The 20,047-nt window shown below is 44.2% G+C and overlaps 1 protein-coding gene and 1 long non-coding RNA gene across 6 annotated transcripts in view; one reads left to right on the top strand and one right to left on the bottom strand.

Annotated features, from left to right (window-relative positions):
• LOC310756130 (gametocyte-specific factor 1-like) overlaps positions 1-4,927 on the top strand; it is a 31,300-nt gene extending 26,373 nt beyond the window's left edge. For 4 of the 5 annotated variants that reach the window (XM_083599826.1, XM_083599825.1, XM_083599827.1 and 1 more), the window contains 2 exons: positions 4,155-4,209; positions 4,702-4,927. In XM_083599826.1, coding sequence (XP_083455952.1) covers positions 4,155-4,176 — 22 coding nt within the window. In that variant the 3' untranslated portion in view covers positions 4,177-4,209; positions 4,702-4,927. The remainder of the gene's footprint in view (positions 1-4,154; positions 4,210-4,701) is intronic. The other variant, XM_083599829.1, reaches the window with a different exon arrangement.
• On the bottom strand, positions 5-20,039 carry LOC310756156. The gene is made up of 3 exons (XR_014544730.1): positions 19,965-20,039; positions 16,912-18,612; positions 5-2,096 (listed from the first exon to the last, which is right to left on the bottom strand). It is a non-coding gene; the product is annotated as an uncharacterized lncRNA (long non-coding RNA).
• Positions 20,040-20,047: the final 8 nt, after the last annotated feature.

Here is a 20,047-nt window from a genome sequence, read left to right as displayed (position 1 = left end):
AAGACTACACAGGTTTCTTTGTAGCCTCATGAAAATCTAATTGTATTCAGAGCCTGGCTAGCAAACACCATGGATACAAATGCCAATGGAGCAAAAATGCCAACAAAGAGGATATCCCCCTCTAACCTCTGGAGGCACTTATTAAGACGCATTCACTTCCAAGAGTAAATAATCACCACTCACTTTTGCTGTTAATAAAATAGGAATCTACTCAAGTAACTTTGCTGTTGTGCCTATTTCCCACTTGGCAGCATTGGGAAAGTCAATGTAATAGCCATCGTATGTTCTTAGACAGGCTTCCTCATCCTCAGCCTTCCAGATGTTTTGAGACTACAATTCCCATCATCCCTGACCACTGGTCCTGCTAGCTAGGGATCATGGGAGTTGTAGGCCAAAAACATCTGGAGGGCTGAGGTTGAGGAAGCCTGTTAGACTTCAACTCCTGTTGGTCCCAGCCAACATAACCAAAGGTCATCACCCAAAGGAGTGATGTGAGTTCTAGTACTACAACAATTTGGAGGACACCACATTGGCTACATCTGCTTTAACACATAGGTGGGCTGATGTTACTTTTTACACACTGTCAGGCTGTAGTACAAACCTAAAAGACATTTATTACTGGAAATTTATCAGTTCAGCTCTCAAATATATTTCATCAGTGGCTTTTCTCTCTGACAGAACTGGCTTTTGTGACTATATTTAACACTTATCTTGCCTCTCCATACACTGAAGAGGACTTGTTATTTTAAGATGAAGAAGACTTGTTCTTTTAAAATAAATGACTAAGGACACTATACACATAAGCCATGGAAAGGTTTAAATGGTTAGCTGGGGAACTTTGACAGCGTTAGTTACTGAACACAGACTCGTAAACAGATGTGCAACTTTAGACACATAAACACAGAATTTCACCTACAGAGAACAGCAACAATCAGTATGTTTTTACCCCTTTCCAGCTCCGCAGCTAGAGGTGCTTCCATAGTAATCCCTGTCTATGGAACTGCTGCCTTTTGTTTACTTTTTTGAACAGAGGATCCACTTCACCAATTGTACAGTGGTACATCTAGATGCAAACGGGATCCGTTCCAGAGCCCCATTTGCATCTAGAAGCAAACTTAACCCATGTACGCGCGTTTGCGCGTGCCACGTTTCGGCGCTTCTGCACATGCACGTGACATCATTTTGAGCGTCTGCACATGCGCAAGCGGCGAAACCCGGAAGTAACGCGCTCTGTTACTTCCGGGTTGCCACGGAGTGCAACTCAAACGCGCTCATCCCGAAGCACATTCAACCCGAGGTATGACCGTAGTTGCATTCCAGTGTTCTTTGTTGTCCCCTGCATGGTTCCTCCATCTCTCAAACCTGATTTGTGGTCACTTTTTATGGTAGTTGGATTAGCTAGTGTTGCAATGTGGACGGGTAAAGTTCTATTAAGGCTTTCCCAGTCCACAGTGCCTTTATCTGAAAGCTGCTGCTTTGTAAGTTCTGGCCATTTCATTGCTTCCTCCTCCCACAGCCTGGAGGATTACAAGTAGAATGCTTCTCAGTACCCCAAATGTCAATTCCTGTTTATGCAGGAGGAGTGTAAGACTTTTTTATGCAAGGGAAATAAATAATGCCCCAACTCTTATCCTGCTCACCCCAAATTCTAACCCCCTGCTTGCAGGAGGTGTCAGAATCTAGGAATTGCATGCCACTAACCCTGGGGGTGATTGCAGAAATAGAACTTTGGATCTATTTTGAGAGACTTGGATTTATGAGAATGCTGAGACTCCTAACCTCTCCCCCTCCCAATGAGCTGGCAAATTTACAGCACCTGCTTATCTAGTTCACACCATTGTCCAAGGCCAGTCTAAAACTCCAGCAGTTAAAGTAACATTGTTCAGCTGTGCCTTCATAAGACTCTCCACTGGGGCTGGGCGATATCTGGTTTTCAACATCACAATATATCACCAGCTAAATATCCCGATATCTCACAATATATATTTGCGGCGACAGAGGGCCTTGCTGTGCCTCCCCGCGGTGGCAGAGGGTCCTGCCGTACCTCCTCACAGCGGCCGAGGGCCTTGCCGAGGCTCCCTGCAGTGGTGGAGGGCCTTAAAATGGAAGGAAGTAGTAGATTTAATAAAAATATTAAATAAACTTCCATATAATAAATTTAATATTTTCAACTAATCTAAAACCCCCACTGAGTTCAACTAAACTTACCGTATTTTTCGCCCTATAGGACGCACTTTTTTATGGGGCGAAAAATACGGTACTTCTACTTTCCTGGGAGCAAGCCTCATTGAATTCAGTAGGGCTTGCTTGTGAGTAGAAACACATTTGCTTGCACTGCTTACTGAAAAACACCCTCTCCCATCATCTCACATAGCACCCAACCTCCCATTTCAGCATAAAGCAGCCTGCTAAATCTTCTCCCCCCACCCAGAAGGGCCCTATCCCACCAATCTCTCCCTTTTTATCAAAGGGAGGGAGGGCAAGCAAGCAGGCAAAAGGACAGTTTCCTTTAAATAATAAAAAAGCCTTCCCTTTTAATATGGAGGAAAGCTATTTAAGGGGAACCAACAACATAAGCAGCACCAGAAAACTCTTCCCCCTCTTTTTTTCACTGGTGGGGGTGAGTGTGAGGAAAGAAAGAAGTGCTTTCCTTTTCTTTGTTTAGTTCTGTGGGAGGTCCCTCCTGGATTGTCAGCAGGCTCTGCATAATTAGCTGAGCTCTAAATGGAAAGATACCCTGAAAACGAAAGCGTTCACTGCTTTGTGTGAGGGTTTATCCTCAAACAGAACTTTTGTTCCCTGCATATTGCCTTGTTGAAACACTTATCACAATGTTATTTCAATGCCAGTATAGCGATTTATCACACAGCCCTACTCTCCACCCCCTCTTACCATCACCCAACCAGAACTTTTTTTCTGGGGGGACGCAGGGGGACGCATACCCCTAAACATTTTAATAATCTTTGTACTTTTGTTCATTTACTGTATTTATTTTCCCCGATTTGAACTATAAAATGGTGATTTTCTTGAGTCAAAATGAGAGTACCCTTAAACATCTTTTTTTAGAAGAAGAAAAAAGCACTGGTTACAGCTAAGGAGTGGCTGGCCTGAGACAACGGTGCTGCCAGGCCCCAGAAGGATAAAAAAACCATTTGCCTCAATCCATCAAGCCCCCTTGCTAACTCCTACCTGGCTTCCTGCTTTCGTTTGCTTGTCTGATATTTGGAGTTGGACTCCTTAGTTGTTTCTTGGGGGGGGGGGTAAAGTATTAAGATTAGGTAAGGCAGATTTATTCTTTTATGATGCCTGCATTATGGGGTGGGTATTTGGGGGGATTTGCCTTGATTTGAATGTAGTGCCTGAGACACTTGGAATACCATGTCATATGGGGATTAACAGAGGATCCTGGTGGTGAAGAATGAATTCTTGGCTTCAACCCTGGAATCTCCTGATAATTGGGGTATATTGATTGGTCTTCCCCCAAGCCACCCTAAACCTGGGTGGTCATGGCAGCTATGGGGGGGGGGAAGTGGTGGTGGAAGAGAACTGATCTGGGAAATCAGGGGGGAGGGCAGCTTGCTGCAGCAGGAGGTGGAGACACCCTGGCTTCTTCACCAGCCTGACTTATCTCTGCCTCTTGGCCTCGCTCCTCTCCTGCTTCTGGACTTCCCTCTGCCACAGACTCTCCCTGCTCACTAGAGCCTGTTACCTCTTCAGCTTCTGACACCACCACCTCCCAGTCTTCTTCACCTGACCACTCATTGTCCCACCACCAAAACCCTGGGCTCTGAACCTTCCTCCCTTAGGGGGTTCCCCAGCTGGTGCCTCACACCATTCCTCTGAGTCCAACCAGTCCATGACAGATCAGGATGGAGTTTACTGTCCCTCCATGACCATCAAATAGGAAAATCTGATTACCAGGGAGGAAACAATTAGCATTCCCAACAGAGCTGTGTCAACCTTTTTTCTTGCTGCCACTGCAGAAATATTTGCAGGGGCAGCGGCTGATCTGGTATCCAGACCAAGTGTTAGCCACCCTTGCCTTGAGCTAAGTACACCTGTTTGGTCAGCTAAATAAAGAAAAGTCCTCTTTGAAAGCTGCAGGATTTGTTTATAATGGGTATGTCCTTTCATTTTCTTTTTCTTTAATATAGCTACTCTGGTGAGAGGAGCTAGAAATTTACATCTTCCTTTTTCCTTTTTTGAACGGTAAGTATTTTTTTAAGTACAGTAGAAAACAAGTAAAACTTTGAGGAACTCATCTTTTGGAGTGTTAAACCTGTTCAATTTGGCGAGTGAGAACAGTTGATTAACCCTTGCTGTGCCCGGATGAGAAATCCTTGTATTAATATCTTGCTCTTATGGGACCCTTCTCCCTTCCAACTTCATCAAACTTGGCACAACTGATGCTACATGGATTCGAGAATGTATTTGGGTACTTGTGAGATCGTCTTATCCCATATGTGCCTAATCAACTGCTTTGATCTGCAGTTTTTTGTTTAGATAAGCCTACCCAGCTAGGTGGAAAGTTTGCAAGGTGCTTTGATCTGTTTTTAGCTTATCACTGATTTTAATTATTATTTGAATGTTTTAAATAGCTGTTAACTGCTTTTAATGATGTGACTTTATTCTTGTTGTGAACCATTTTGAGGTGCTTACAATTACATTTTATGAAATAATTTTTTTTGTCCTTCTCTCCAGAGGCTCTCCTATATTTTATCAGCTCTGGAAATCTACTGCAAAGGTTTGGGGACCATCCTAATCTACTCTGTCAGGCTACCAGTGGCAAAAAAATACTCAAAATGTTACTGCAAGATCACCACAGGGATTCACCAGAAGGAGCAGCAGAATACATACTTTTTTAAAAACGCAGCTTCCTAAGAAATGCTTTTAAAAATACTTTTCCAATAAAATTTCTATAAATCCAGTTGCCTGCAATTTCCCCCTTATTCTCTTCCTCCAAGTGGCTAAGCATGCAAGCATGGTCCTTTTATCCTCACAATGGCTCCATGATATTTAGAGTGACTGGCCCAAGGCCATCTAGTGAGCTTCATATATGCATGAGATTTGAACTTTTCTCACTCGTCCTAAGTTCAACACTCTAACCCAGGGGTCAGCAAACTCTTTCAGCAGGGGGCCAGTCCACTGTCCCTCAGACCTTGTGGGGGGCCGGACTAAATCGGGGGGGGGGATGAATGAATTCCTATGCCCCACAAATAACCCAGAGATGCATTTTAAATAAAAGCACACATTCTACTCATGTAAAAACACCAGGCAGGCCCCACAAACAACCCAGATGCATTTTAAACAAAAGGACACCTTCTATTTATGTAAAAACATGCTGATTCCCAGACCGTCTGCGGGCCGAATTTACAAGGCGATTGGGCTGGATCTGGGCCCCAGGCCTTAGTTTGCCTACCCATGCTCTAACCAATATACCACATTATTCTGGCACTCCCTTACTTAGGTAAAGATAAAGGGACCCCTGACCATTAGGTCCAGTCGTGACCGACTCTGGGGTTGCCGCGCTCATCTTGCTTTACTGGCCGAGGGAGCCGGCGTACAGCTTCTGGGTCATGTGGCCAGCATGACTAAGCTGCTTCTGGTGAACCAGAGCAGCGCACGGAAATGCCGGTTACCTTCCCGCCGGAGCGGTACCTATTTATCTACCTGCACTTTGATGTGCTTTCGAACTGCTAGGTTGGCAGGAGCAGGGACCGAGCAATGGGAGCTCACCCTGTTGTGGGGATTCGAACCGCCGACCTTCTGATCAGCAAGTCCTAGGCTCTGTTGTTTAACCCAGAGCGCCACCCGTGTCCCTTACTCCCTTACTTACTAGGAAGGTATTTCATAACTGGCAGAACAAACTGGCTGTTCGCAACACAAGGCAGTAAAGGGTTTGCTGTTTTATGCAACCACTCACTTTCTAATAGAGGTCTATGTATTTCACAAAGTGGAATGAATTCTCAAAGTGGTAATCCCCAACAGCAGGAAGCAGTATGAGAATGACCTAAAACAGGCATGTCCAACAAGTAGGGTGTGATCTACGATCCAATATAAAAACTGGCAGTGATCTATTACCCAGGGATGGGTGTAGGGTGGGCGGGAGCACGCCACCAGCTGCTCCCAATGGGTGCAGAGATGGGTACAGGGTGGGCAGGTGGGCGCTGGCTGCTTCCCCCGAAGGGGCAGGGATGGGTGCAGGGTGGGCAGGCGATGCCAATCCTGCCTCACTCCTCAAACCAGCTGGGCTGCAGAGCTCTTTTCGTGCTTGGGAGCTGCTGTCTTTCTACTTATTGAGAAGTGTGCTGTGCTGGGGGTGCCTTGGGCCCACCATCGACCAAGATCAGCCCCCTGATCAACTGATCAATCAGGATCGACGGGTTGGACATATCTTACCTAAAAGATTTGCAAGAATTGCTTGAGGCAGGCTACTCCTGCCTCTTTCATTAAGTGCAATCAAGAGTAAGCCAAGACACATTTTAGAGATCTGTGATAGCTTGCAGTGACCTAGTACCTTTAAATACTTGGTATCTAGAAAGAGTCAGACTGTCATGACAAGCTGGGTATGGACCACAGGAAAGACATACATGGGGCAAGCAGCCCTGGAATATACAATGGATCGGATTCAGCTAAGTAGTTGCACTAGCAGGAACCAGCACCGAACCTGCTAGCTTAATGAGACTTGCTTTCCAAATCATTTCTGGGGGTGCGGATAAGGGGAAAGGGGGGGTCATTTTGTCAGGCAAGCAAAAATGCTTGTGCTAATGGAAAATTTGTGTTAGTGCAACACTGAATTCCTCCCAATATGTTTCTGTTAATCTAATCCAGCCATGATGGGTGATTGCAGAGGAAAAGCTTGGGTCTGTATAACTAACCTTTTTCATAACACAGAAACACTGAGGTGCTAGCCACAAGAGGATAAGGAAGACATCTGTCCAGATAATTTAGCTGATGATGAAGCTGTAATGAAGTTGGGAGGTGGTATCTGATTGAGACAAGTGGAACTTGTAAGGGCACCAATTCGTGCTGTCCCTTAGAAAAACAGAGGGAACAAGTGTATGAAATTTCTTCACCCTGAAAACCTGAATAGCACACACAATGCTCATCCCCAATCTCCATCCCAAGATAATGTAAGAGAAAGGACCACTGGATCCTGGTAGTGATGAAGTGCTTTGCAACTGAAGCTGTGTCCGCACTGAGACATTAACGTGTGCATGGGTCACTGTTTCAGTGTGCATGCTTGTGCACCTTCACACACGAGTGCCTTCAACTGTGCGCCACCAAAATATGTTTCCCATTCTCCCACCGCAGTGCATTATGGGATGCATTTGTTCTTCATCCCTCAATGAATGGTGTTATAGAAATAGTGGGGGGGGATCCACCTAAACACTAAGACCGAATAAATACTAGGATTTTGATTGAATGTGATATGGATTAAAGTACAAAACTGTGTCAAGACAGGGAATTCAGGATATTCCTGGGCTGCTGTATGCAAACCAGCCTGGCTGGTTAGGGGAAGAGCAGACCTGTTAGCATTACAAAAAGGTGTTGATGGGCCATAGAAGGATTCTTTGGCCTGGGGAGTCAGATGTCACAAAGGTTGCTGGGGTAACTGTGTGTTTGAGGGACAGGAAAAGGGAGATTTGAAACAAGGGTTTCTGGACAGAAGAAGGAGGAAGTAAGGGGGAGATCCATTTTGGAGGAAAGTTCCTTGCACTTCTGTGAGCCATGCTGTAAGATCTGGACTCCATCCGTGCAGACTGTAAATAGGTGACTAAACCCTATTTCTTAAAGCATGCCAGTCTCAGACATGTCTTCTATTCTCCAAAGGACACAAACTCTGTGTGTGCACCTGTGGCCTCATGAAATCTGGCCACTGCTTGGGGGAGAAAGGGGCAGGCTTTTGTAAGAGTACTTTCCTGCTCAACATACATTCCAGAAACCCAAAGTCCATTGTGTGCATAGGCATTTGTTTACCTGTTCATATACCAGATTTGCACAAAAGAACAGTAAAAAACCTTTAAAGCTATGTATACCTCCAAACCAGGAAACCTGAGGTAAATTGTGGGCATGTATTTGGGCCTTAAGGCAGTCAAAAACCTGCTGCTTCCTTTCCTGCCTGCTGCACTTGCAAGGACAAATTTTAATTTTCAATACAACTGTTTTGTGAAAAAGAAGTTTTGCACAAAACAGCTGCTTTACGAATAAAAATAATAAGAATGTACCTTCAGCAACAGCAGGTGAGAAAAGGGCAGGCTGCATCCTTTCTTTTGGGCTGATGGAAACAAAATAGAAGTAGGGGGATATGACACTCAGAAGGCACCCAGAAAAATGTCACCACATGGGGGCGGGGAGTCACCCACACAATTTGCTTCAGTGCATCCACAGTCATGCAACATGCAATTTTATATTGGATTTTCTTCCCTTACATGATTATTTGTGGATCAGAAAAACCTGAATTTAATGAGGAGGTAAGTGCAGACTGTCAATCGGATGAGGGTGTCATATGTGTGCTGCAAAAAGACTAGCAGCTTCAAATCCACATTAAACTGCAGTGAGGATGAGTGCTTGGAATTATTTAGCTTTTAATTCATTCGAAGTATTCGTGTTGAAATGAAGATGTTTAGGAGAGATTGCATGTACTGTATTCAGTAGGACTTCAGACTTCAGATATGTTCCCATTACCACCTACTCTGCGCCCAGTGCTAGTTTTGGAAGCTGCATTCACACAACTTTAGCTGTTATCCATATTGATCCTATAGTTTGACCAATACTGCCATTTCTCAAACCAGCCTCAATTTAACATTAAACTGCATTCACTTCACAAATGTTTGAGACAGCTGCAGCACATGCCCAGGTGAACACACATGAGCAGGTAACAATAGAAGTTGGGGTGGTTGCAGAGGGAAGGATCAAAAAGGTCATTTATGTTAGATGAAGACATTCCCCACCATGCAAAGACAGCATGAAATGCACTGTGGGAGTGTGTGACTTTGATGCATCTAAGCCACTAATATGAACATACTTTTAATTAAGATTTAATTAAGTCTAAATTCACCCATTCAATCTTGAGAACAGAAGACTTTCACCAGAGCCACCAAATTCTTCCCTGTCACACCCCCATCGCACCTACGGTCCCAATTCTGCTGCTGTTGCTGCTTCCATTTATCACATAAAAACTACCTTCTAACATCACGCTTTTGTCTTTGAACCAGTCACTTTTTTAGACTCAAAAGCACAACAAAAACCCCAGCAGCTTGTTCCAAGTTGCCTTTTTAGCTGCAAGTCCCAACTACTTCCCATCCAAAATTGTGTTAGGTCTTGCATCCAGTTCTTGGCTATCTGAGAATTTAGAAACTGGGTGAGAATCTGCCAAACCTCTAGACAACACTCCCACCATGTGGCCAGAGGAAACTGTTTGTCATTGATTAATCAAATGTGAGTGGTCAATCTAATTCAACAACTCTCTAAAGTAAAAGACTTTTGTTTAAATGTAATTCTTCTTACAAAGTCCTCCTGTCTATGAGGCATTTGCATTTTTAAATTGCACCACCAGCAGGCTCTCTGCAAGAGAGAGTGAGCATTCTTAAAACCAGTGAAGTGGAAAAGAGGAAAATTACTGAATGCAGACAGCAACCCCCCTGTAATTTTACTTTGACATAGCCTGTCAAGATTCTTTCCCCGTGTTTCAGATTTTATTGAATTGCAACACAAGCCTGAGAGAAAGTGCACCACAGCAAGAGAGCAATTCACTCTCCACGGCCGATCTTTTCATTTGCTCAGGGGATTTATCTGTAACCTTGAGAAGGTCAAAACCAATAGCTCAAGAACAGCAAAAGCATTTTCACTTTTTGTAGGGCTGCTGAACTATCTCATTTTCTTACCTATCCTCCTTTGCCCAATCACCAAATCTCATGGCTGTACTTCTGCTCAGATTAAACATCTCTCACACGCTCCTTCATTGGTAACAGCACCTTAAGAAATCTGAAATATAGAAAGGAACTCAACACCACCCTAAGGCAATTTCTCTCTCCGGACAAGCATTTCAGCTTACCAGATGGAAACATCCTTCCCCTGCCTGCTGTTCTGGGGACTCTCCTGACCTGGACCATAAAGAAGGCTGATCGCCGAAGAATCGATGCTTTTGAATTATGGTGCTAGAGGAGACTCTTGAGAGTCTCATGGACTGCAAGAAGATCAAACCTCTCCATTCTTAAGGAAATCACTGGAAGGACAGATCCTGAAGCTGAGGCTCCAATACTTTGGCCACCTCATGAGAAGAGAAGACTCCCTGGAAAAGACCCTGATGTTGGGAAAGATGGATGGCACAAGGAGAAGGGGACGACAGAGGACAAGATGGTTGGACAGCGTTCTCGAAGCTACAAACATGAGTCTGACCAAACTGCGGGAGGCAGTGGAAGACAGAAGTGCCTGGCGTGCTCTGGTCCATGGCGTCACGAAGAGTCGGACACGACTAAATGACTAAACAACAAATTGTACCGCTTGTATGGTTGTAAACAACCAGCAAGGTAGCCAGATGCAAGAGAGGAGGCTCTTAAATCTTTGGTATAGTTGTGTCAAAGGGGATTTCAGCAGGTGCTACTTCTGTCATACAAATTATAAAAGGTTTAAGAGTCTTCCTCTTTTGCAGCTGGGTAGTCTATTGCCTTTTCAGCAAAATTATTTTCCCAATCATTTTTGCCTTCAGAAGGCAAGCTTCAACTTCCAGCAAAGCCATGAATTCATTAAGTAGCCTTTAGTAGCCACCATTTTGCATCCTTGCTATCAGATGTGAGCACTGGATATAACAGCAGTTTCTCATATAATTAAGAGTTTTTATCCAAGTATCTGCGCTGTGCATTTAAGTTTTTTTGTGCAGCAGGGCACAAGGAATTTCACCACTTGTGCAGCATAAACTGGAGACTTCCTAGCCAGAGAAGCCAGCATTTTTGGACCCGTGAGCATTTGCAAACTGAAGAAGCTGGCATGGACATCACACACACAATTACACATTGAAACCCCAATTTTATTGGCTAAAATGATACTTTCAAGCTTGATTTTAGGAGACCCTGTGGATGCAAGGAAAGGCTTCTGTATGCCCCCAGACACCATGTTGGCAGCCCTTGTTTTACCCAGAACAGATGGTTGTCTTGTCTCCCTAGTCCCTACCATCACATAATTTAAAGGCATAAAATCTATCTCCGGACACAGGCTAGAAACCTGACATAGGGTTGCTGTGAGGACAACATGGATCTTTAACACATTAAATACTATTTCAGCTCAAAATAAATAGAAAACCCTCCATGGTCTTTACAATGGACATTAGTGAGTAACATTCAGCCTTAACCTAATCCCTATTTTACATACAGTGAAACTTGGCCAGGGCCAATGCTCTTTTCCTTAGGAAACCCAGGACTAAATGTTTTCACCTAGTTTTGTTTTTCACATTCTTCAGACTTTGCTATATCTATTATTTAAGGAGATGGTGACAAATCCCAAGGTGAGAAAACATGGATATAATTAGGTAAGCATGATCCAAGCTTCAATTATTAGGCATATCTCCTCATGACCTGTTTCTTTTGTGAAGACTCAGGGCCAGAAGGCACATCCTACAGCCTACAGCCTAGGCTCCTCTCCAGGACCGTTAGAGCACTTGAAAGCCCAGAACCACAAAAGCAGAGGTTTTTCCAAAGGGCAGCCATCTTACTCTCTTGCAGCAAAAGCCATCAAATGAGGATTGTGGCACCTTGAAAGACTTGCAAGTGTATTATGGCCTAATTAGCAAGCCTGGCCTAATGTACAGACATTATCAAGTGATAAGGCTGATTTCAGAAAATAAAGCAGAGCAAGCCATCAGTTTCATTCCTGCCTCCTCTGGTCAGTTAGCATACTTAACAGATGAGATGTTCCACAGCACAGGTGTTACCACAAAAAAGAGATTGCTGCTTGTCCTTATGTAAGGTACAAAGTTCTCAGTGCAAAGTGCAAAGACAGGCCAAGGAATGATGCATGACATTTTGTTTGGTGTTTTCCAAACTAGGGGCTGCCACCCCTGCTCCCTCAGCTTGCCTACTTGGCAACCACTTTGCCAACCCCTGCTTATTTACATCTCACTTAAAGTTGCCATACATCCAGATTTTCCCGGATATATCCGGAATACCACAGTTGGCAGCAGTGTCTGGGTGGAAATCAGGAAAATGTCCGGGAAAATCCAAATGTATGGCAGTCCATGTAGGTAGTGCTGCTTATGCCATTTCCCCATAAAAATAGCTCAAAAACCGTATTTTTAAAAAGCAATTTTACCCAAAAACAGTGTGATGCAGCAGCAAAAAAAGAGCTAACACTATTCTAGGCTGCATCAACAGAAGTCTAGTGTCCAGATCAAGGGAAGTCATAGTACCACTCTAGTCTGCCTTCGTCAGACCACACTTGGAATACTATGTCCAATTCTGGGCACCACAATTTATGATGAATGTTGACAAGCTGGAAGATGTGCGGAGGAGGGCAAAAAAAATGATCAAGGGTCTGGAAACTAATCCTTATGAGGAACGGTTGAAGGAGCTGGGTATGTTTAGCCTGGGAAAAAAGAGACTGAGAGGAGATATGACAGCCATCTTCAAACATCTTAAGGGCTGTCACATGGAGGAGGGAGCATGCTTGTTTTCTCCTGCTCTTGAGGGCAGGATCCAAACCCATGGATTCAAGTTACAGGAAAGGAGATTCTGACTAAATATCACAAAGAACTTTGCGATGGCGAGAGCTGTGAAATGACAGTAAAACAGACTCCCTCGGAAGCTGGTGGACTCTCCTTCCTTGGGGGTTTTCAATCAGAGTTGGATGGCCATCTGTCACAGAGATTCCTGCATTGCAGGGGGTTGGACTAGATCCCTTTCCAACTCTCAGATTCTGTTATTCGAACTGTTTGAAGCTTGGCAACCCTATCTCACTCAATCACTCACCTATGCCTTCACTGCTCACCCAAACCTGCCCCCCCCAGCTGTGTAAAGTCCGCCAAAAATGAGTATTTTACCAAGTCATCTAATGTTGGCACTATGGTTACTACTCTTTCCTCTAGAAAGGTTGTTCAACAGCAGCAAAGCAGGCAAAAATTCAAGAGCAGCTGTTTTGCCAATACTGAGATGAAGGGACCTGTAAAACATTCACCCATTGAATGTCTTTTGTGCAATGAAGCTGTCAAACGCACAATACTCCACTACAATAATAATAATCGTGGGACCTGACAGCTAGAATTCTGAATAGAACGTATGGTTACATCATTGTAGCTAGTTTCTACTGATGGAGACTTGCCTAAAAAGGAGCAGGAAATAAGCCACTTATTTTAATGGAGGCAAAGACTTGTGAACTGTGTCTGAGCTAGTTTCACCTTCAACTGACAGGTTTTCAAAGGACCAAACAGAACAGTTTACACACCAACAGTCCCTCCTCACAATAAATGAAAGTAATGAATGAAGGCTGAGTTAGAGCTGTTCTCTTGAAAAGCTCTATCGAGTCTTTGATTGAAAATTCTATCTATTTGAGATGTGAGTTAATGATATTTACGGGCCATTGAGTAACAGTGCAAGCAATTTTACTGTGATTATTACAGCTTTAAAATGGATCGGGCATTTTGACGTGTCTGAAACAAATGGGAGGCAAGGATACTCTTATACAAAGCAATCAGAGAATGGGCATGCAGTAAACTAAAAAGACAGATTCACACACACAGAGGTTTAAAGAAAAAAAGATGCAGGTGAGAAGACAGATGCAGCTGTTCCAAGAAGAGTACTGTACAAAAGAACTCTTCTATAAATGTGTGGCTGTCTTACATTTTACTTATGGCCAAGGCTTTTCTCCACTTACAGAACAATTCTATGCCCATTTCCTCAGAATTCTAAGTCTTCAATGCAATTTATTCCTGATAAACATGTGTAAGGCTGTTCCAACAAACCCTTGACACCCTTGTCCATATCCTCAGAAAAATGTCTTTATCCCTCACATGACACATTCAGATCACCCCACTTGGACTCCTAGGAGTGACCTTACCTCCTTTTCAGTCTCCATTATGCTCCATTTTTTAAACCTTTTGCCTGTATTCCCAGACTGACCCAACTTACTGCATTACTTCTGTTTTCTGGATCCCTTGACCATGTTCCTAAAATGCTCCTCTTCACCCACACCCTTGGCCATACCCCTGCTATGCAGTCTCGAGTGCAAATTAAGGCCAGCCAGGCACATTTTGCACCCAAGGCTGGTCAAGTTATACCCGAGACAAATCTTAGGTTGCCTCCCTAACCAAAATATTAGAAAAATGCTAATCTGGTGGTCTCCTTTCCTTCCCCACCCCTGGGCTAACTTTGCATCATTTAAGTAAACATTAGGAAGAACTTCCTGACAGTAAGAGCTGTTCGACAGTGGAATTTGCTGCCAAGGAGTGTGGTGGAGTCTCCTTCTTTGGAGGTCTTTAAGCAGAGGCTTGACAACCATATGTCAGGAGTGCTCTGATGGTGTTTCCTGCTTGGCAGGGGGTTGGACTCGATGGCCCTTGTGGTCTCTTCCAACTCTATGATTCTATGATTCTATGATTCTATGATTCTAAGTATTTTAAATTTGTAAAATTGCCTCAGCAGAAAGGATTTAAGCCCAACAGCTAACTGAACAACTAGCCCTGCTGTCCTTTCACGGTGCCCAAAATGACACACAGCCCCAGGGCCGGATTTATGTATAGGCTAAGTAGGCTGAAGCCTAGGGCCTCTAGATCAAGGGGGCCTTGCCAGCCTGCCCGCTCCCCAGCGCCGCAGTCTTCCCTCTCCCAAAATTGTAAACCAAAGACTTCATGCGAGGACAGGGGAACTCGGGCCTCTGAATCTAGGGGGCTTCGCCAGCCTGCCCGCTCTCCAGCACTGCAGTATCCCCTCTCCCAAAATTGCAAACCCAAGATTTCATGCGAGGGCATTTCTCCCCCATTTCAATGACATTTTGCTTCAAAAGGAAAGGCGGACTTGGACATCGTCTTCCTCCATAATCCTGTAAGGGAGAGGTCACGTACTCAACTTAGATACCACCCTCCCCCATGATCCTTGGGATATACAGTCAAGTACACAGCACCCCTCCCTTGAGGGAAACAATGAACATAGATTGATGGCGGGTACTTATGGTGTTGGGAACTTGATCTGATACCCAGGGCAAGTTGATAAACTTGGGTAACCTCACGACTCCTCTCCCTCCTTGTGACATAATGATGATGTATCAATGATGTATCAATGATGGCTCCGCATATGTTCTTACTCTGTGTGGAAACCTGTTTTGCAACAATAAAGACTGTGGTCTACTGACCGCTCTTTTGCTCCTGTATTTGGTTGGAACTTCCTTCTTCTGTTAACCGCAGAAATATGCGGGGACTTTCGCCCTGACGAGTATCCTCACACCCCAGAATTTTCCATCTCAGAATCCAGAGCCAGCAGGCCCAGAGAGTCAACAACCAGCTGTACAGCCTTCCTCAGCTCAAGGGTCAGGTCAGTAGTGGTACATGCTACACTTTAATCAGTGGGAGCGTGTGAGTGGAAGGCCGCATGGAGCAGATAAGACTACGCAAGCAAGCTCTCCCAAGTCTCTTCCATTCCTTCCCTCCTTCTTGGCTTGAACAGAGCAAGGCAAGCACACATGACTGGCACTGGCCTCACCCCTTCCAGGCAGAGAAGTCTATCTTTCACACTTCACAGAGCCCTGTTGGTGCATGCAGCATGCACTGCAGACTGCCCACAGGCAGAGAGAGGCCTTGGGGACCAGGGAAGGCAGCAGTGGGAAGGGATCCTTGGAGGGATCCAGAACTACCTGTAGAAGGCAGGAGGCCAGGCTTCAGGTTGGTAACTGGACCTCATCCTGAGGGCGGACAGAAGTATAGGGATCAGTTCAGGGTCAGAGGAACTGCGTTTTGTCTTGTTTTATTTGTGCCCGGTGTTGTTTTCCTTTTCTGTGTTTAATTTAAAGTGCCTTTTGTGTTTAAAATCCTGTTACTTGTAGACAGTCAAGAAAATATTTGTTCTTTGTTTAAAAGCCCAGTCTAGTGCTGTGCCAACAGTCTCATCCGCTCTGCCCTCTACCAGTGCCTTAAGAAGGGTTCTGGGAGGGGCAAAGCCCAAAAATGTGCAAGTGCCAAGCCTCTAGGAGAAACACAAAGTTAGGGGTTTTCCTCTCCAAACCCCAGGAGTCAGCCAGAGGGGTCTCACTGCCCCTCAAGAAAGGCATAGGGAAGTCAGTGAGTGGTGGCAGCTACTGAGTGAGTGACAGAAGCCCGAGTTTACCCAGTTGAAGATTAATTTTTATTCTTATTTTTAGATTCTAATCTAAGCATGAGTTAAAGATTTAAAAGTGGCGCTAGCAAGCGCAAGAGACAGAGACTCAGAAATGCTATGATAATGAAGTTAAGACCAATCACTGCTTTTGTGCATCAACCACTCATTGAAGCAACAAGAGTGAGCAGTGAAGCTATTCAGTCTGAACCAGCTACAGGCATTCAACCAGACAAAAACCTCCCTGAAAGAGAAACAGTGAAGCAGGATGTGGAACAGCAAGCTCATGGGTAGGCAAACTAAGGCCCAGGGGCCGCATCCAGCCGAATCGCCTTCTAAATCCAGCCCGCGGACGGTCCTGGAATCAGCGTGTTTTTACATGAGTAGAATGTGCCCTTTTATTTAAAATGCATCTCAGGGTTATTTGTGGGGCATAGAAATTTGTTCCATTTCCCCCCCCCCAAAAAAAAATATAGTCTGGTCCCCCACAATGTCTGAGGGACAGTGGACTGGCCCCCTGCTGAAAAAGTTTGCTGACCCCTGAGCAAGCTAATTATGAGGAAGCAGCCATGATACTAGCTCAAACTGGAAAAATAGAACTAATTCAAGAGTCACTTACTGGGCAGGGAGAGGCTAAAGAGCCACAAGAAAAGAATGTGAATAGTCAGATTTTGCAGTTCACACCTGATATGATAGCAGGCCAAGTCCAAGGTGTTCCGGATGCAGATAAAGATGATGCCAAACATATATCTACTGTACCAGATGTTGGTTTGTGGTCAGAATTATCACATGAGGAAGTATCCTACTGGGTAGAGAGGGGTTCCTCTCAAGTTCTGCATCTTTGTGGACCATTTTTAAATTCCAAACGAGTGTACAAAAAGTAGTCCAGGTTTTGCACAAAAGCTCTTTTTTATTCAATAAAAGCAAATGAGGAAATATATAGCTGAGAGTGGCTTGCATATTCTCCCTCAAAAGGGCGGATTTTTTTGCTTTGTTTGTAAACACTTTCCAGACCTTGCATCTTCTTCCACAGCTTTAGCTAACGAAGGGTTTGATGACTGGCACAACCGCCATCTTATCCAAAGTCATGAAAACTCAGAGAAGCATAGGAATGCCATGTTGGCCTACCTGACAAGGAAGGCAAATGTTTACTTCCAAGCTAGAGGAACAAATAAAAGCAGAACAGCAGTACTGGCGGCATGTCATGGAGAGAATTCTTACTGTAATATGCACTCTTGTAGAACGAGGCTTACCATTCAGGGGAGATTATGAACACTTTGGATCGCCAAATAATGGCAATTATCTTGGTCTTTTAGAACTAGTGGCAAAATTTGATCCATTTTTACATGCTCATATCAATCGGTATGGACATTCTGGATCAGGCATTCCCTCTTATTTGTCAAAAACTGTATGTGAGGAAATTGTTCAGCTCATGGCAAAAAAAGTTAAGGATGCAATTCTGGCTGATGTGAGAAAGGCTGGATATTTCAGCTTTTCAGTAGATTCCACTCCTGACATTTCACATACTGATCAGCTGACTTTAATTATCAGATATGTATCACCTGAAGAAGGTTTGCCAACTGAGAGATTTTTAACTTTCCTTGAGCTAAAAGACCACTCAGGAGAAAGCATGGCTGATTTAGTATTCAACTATTTTACTACTGAGCTTGAAATTGACTTTAGAAAATGCCATGGGCAGTCTTATGACAATACTGCCAACATGGCTGGCAAGTACAATGGTATGCAGCCAAAAATCATCAAAAAAAAAACAATTTGCAAAATTTATTCCATGCACAGGTCACTCTTTAAATCTGGTGGGCCGTTCAGCTATGGATTGCTGCCTTGATGCAGTGAACTGTTTTGGCATGATCAATGAAATTTATACCTTCTTTTCATCCTCCAAAAAGAGATGGGCAGTTCTAAAATCATTTTTGCCACCTAAGTTTAAAGTGCCTAAATATTTGTCAGACACTAGGTGGGACGCACACGCAAAAGCCACAGAAGCTGTTTTGGAAAGTTACAGTGCTATCACCGATGCCCTCAGTCATTTGTAATCTGATGTTAAGGGGAAGGGGGAGACCAGGCTCCAAGCTAACAATCTTTTGCAGAAAATGGAAGAACTGGAATTTGTGTTTATGCTGCATTTTTGGACCCGTGTGCTAGGTCATTTTCACAAGGTCAGCAAAGCCCTTCAGAAATCAGACCTGTTACTGAGTTCTTGTGCAAGTTTGTACAGTTCACTCCTGGATTTTTAAAGGAAAATTAGAGATGATTTTGATGAGCTTGAGAAACAAGCAAAAGTCACCTTGCCAAATGTTAACTACAAAACAAGGAGACAAAGAGTGAGGGAGGGAAAGGCAAAGAAATGACAGAAGTGCACCTGATGCCTTAGATGCACTATCTTCCAAGAGATACGGTAGGTTTAGAATAAAATCCTTTATTCCTGTATTAGATGCACTTGAAGCCAATTTAAAAAGAAGTACTGCGTACAGTGATATTGCACAATTGTTTGCCATTCTTGCTAATTTGAAGCATCTAAGCAAGGTCTTGAACTGTTGATGGAAGCATACCCAGAAGATATTGACCTGAAACTTATTGATGAACTTTTGGACTTTCACCTGTATGTGACATAAAGCCATAGGCTTACAGCAGAGCACTCTCTGTCTCATTCAGACCTTTATCAAATTATATACAAGGAAAAAATTCAGATGGCCTTTCCTAATGTGGAAGCAATCTTGTGGCTATTTCTTAGCCTTATGGTCACTAACTCAGGAGAGAGGAGTTTTTCAAGAATTAAAAATTAATTAAGGGCCACTCCGCACTGAGCATTCTGTACACTGAAAGTGACAAACTTAGACAAACAAATTTTGATGAAGTTTTGGATGATTTTGCTATGTGAGGAAGGCTAGGAAAAAAACATTTTAGCCTTACTGTATTTGATGGTTGTAGTTTACTTCCATTTTAAAACTGACTTTTTAATAACAACATAAAGTAGATCCTAAAAGTGCTACACTGTCAGGTAATCATGATCATATTATTTACACTTCCCAGGCAATATAATTTGTAAACTCAAGGTGTTTTTTGAAGGATTACATTACAACTTCGTTTTCCTAAAAATGTATGCTTATTCCACAACAGGTTTACAAACTTCAGTAATTGCAAAAGTTTTTCAGTGTTAATTCTATGCATTCTTGAAAATCACCATGGTATTTAAGTTAAGAATAACATCTTATGTCCTTTAGAGGAGAAATTGAGAATTTCAGAATTTTAAATACCCATCATCTTCTCTTCACTCAATTTTGTTTACAACACTTCCACGTTCCTCTAGTCGTGGGGGTGGGGGATGGGGGGAGGGCCGCTCTTCATCTAAATCCGGCCCTTCACAGCCCCCCCCCCGCCCAGGGCTGCCCTCAGGCGATGGTGGGATCCGCACAAGCAGCAGATCCCGAGGGAGATTTGTATGCCCCCCCCCGGGCCGCCTCGTGACGGACGGAGACCCGCTGGGCGCTTCCCTCAGGCGCCGGCTTTGCTCTGCCTATGCGACCCTCCCCCCCCCCCCTCATGCCCCCTCAGAGCATCCACGCCTTCGACGTCCCTCCAGCGAGTTAGGCAAGGAAGACCCCCCCCCCCGAGGGAGCGCCACTTTGATGGCCCAGAAGGGCCGCTTCTCACCTAACATCCCTTCTGGGCATCCGCGGGAGCAGCCTGCTCCAAGGCTCCCTTCGCCTCGGGCGCCCCCTTCCGACGGGACTGCG

Source organism: Podarcis filfolensis (assembly GCF_964270895.1).
Source record: "Podarcis filfolensis genome assembly, chromosome: 2".
In the NCBI taxonomy this organism is placed as follows: Eukaryota; Metazoa; Chordata; class Lepidosauria; order Squamata; family Lacertidae; genus Podarcis; species Podarcis filfolensis.
Note: the sequence above shows the minus strand (reverse complement) of the source record. Positions and strands in the feature narration are given on the sequence as shown.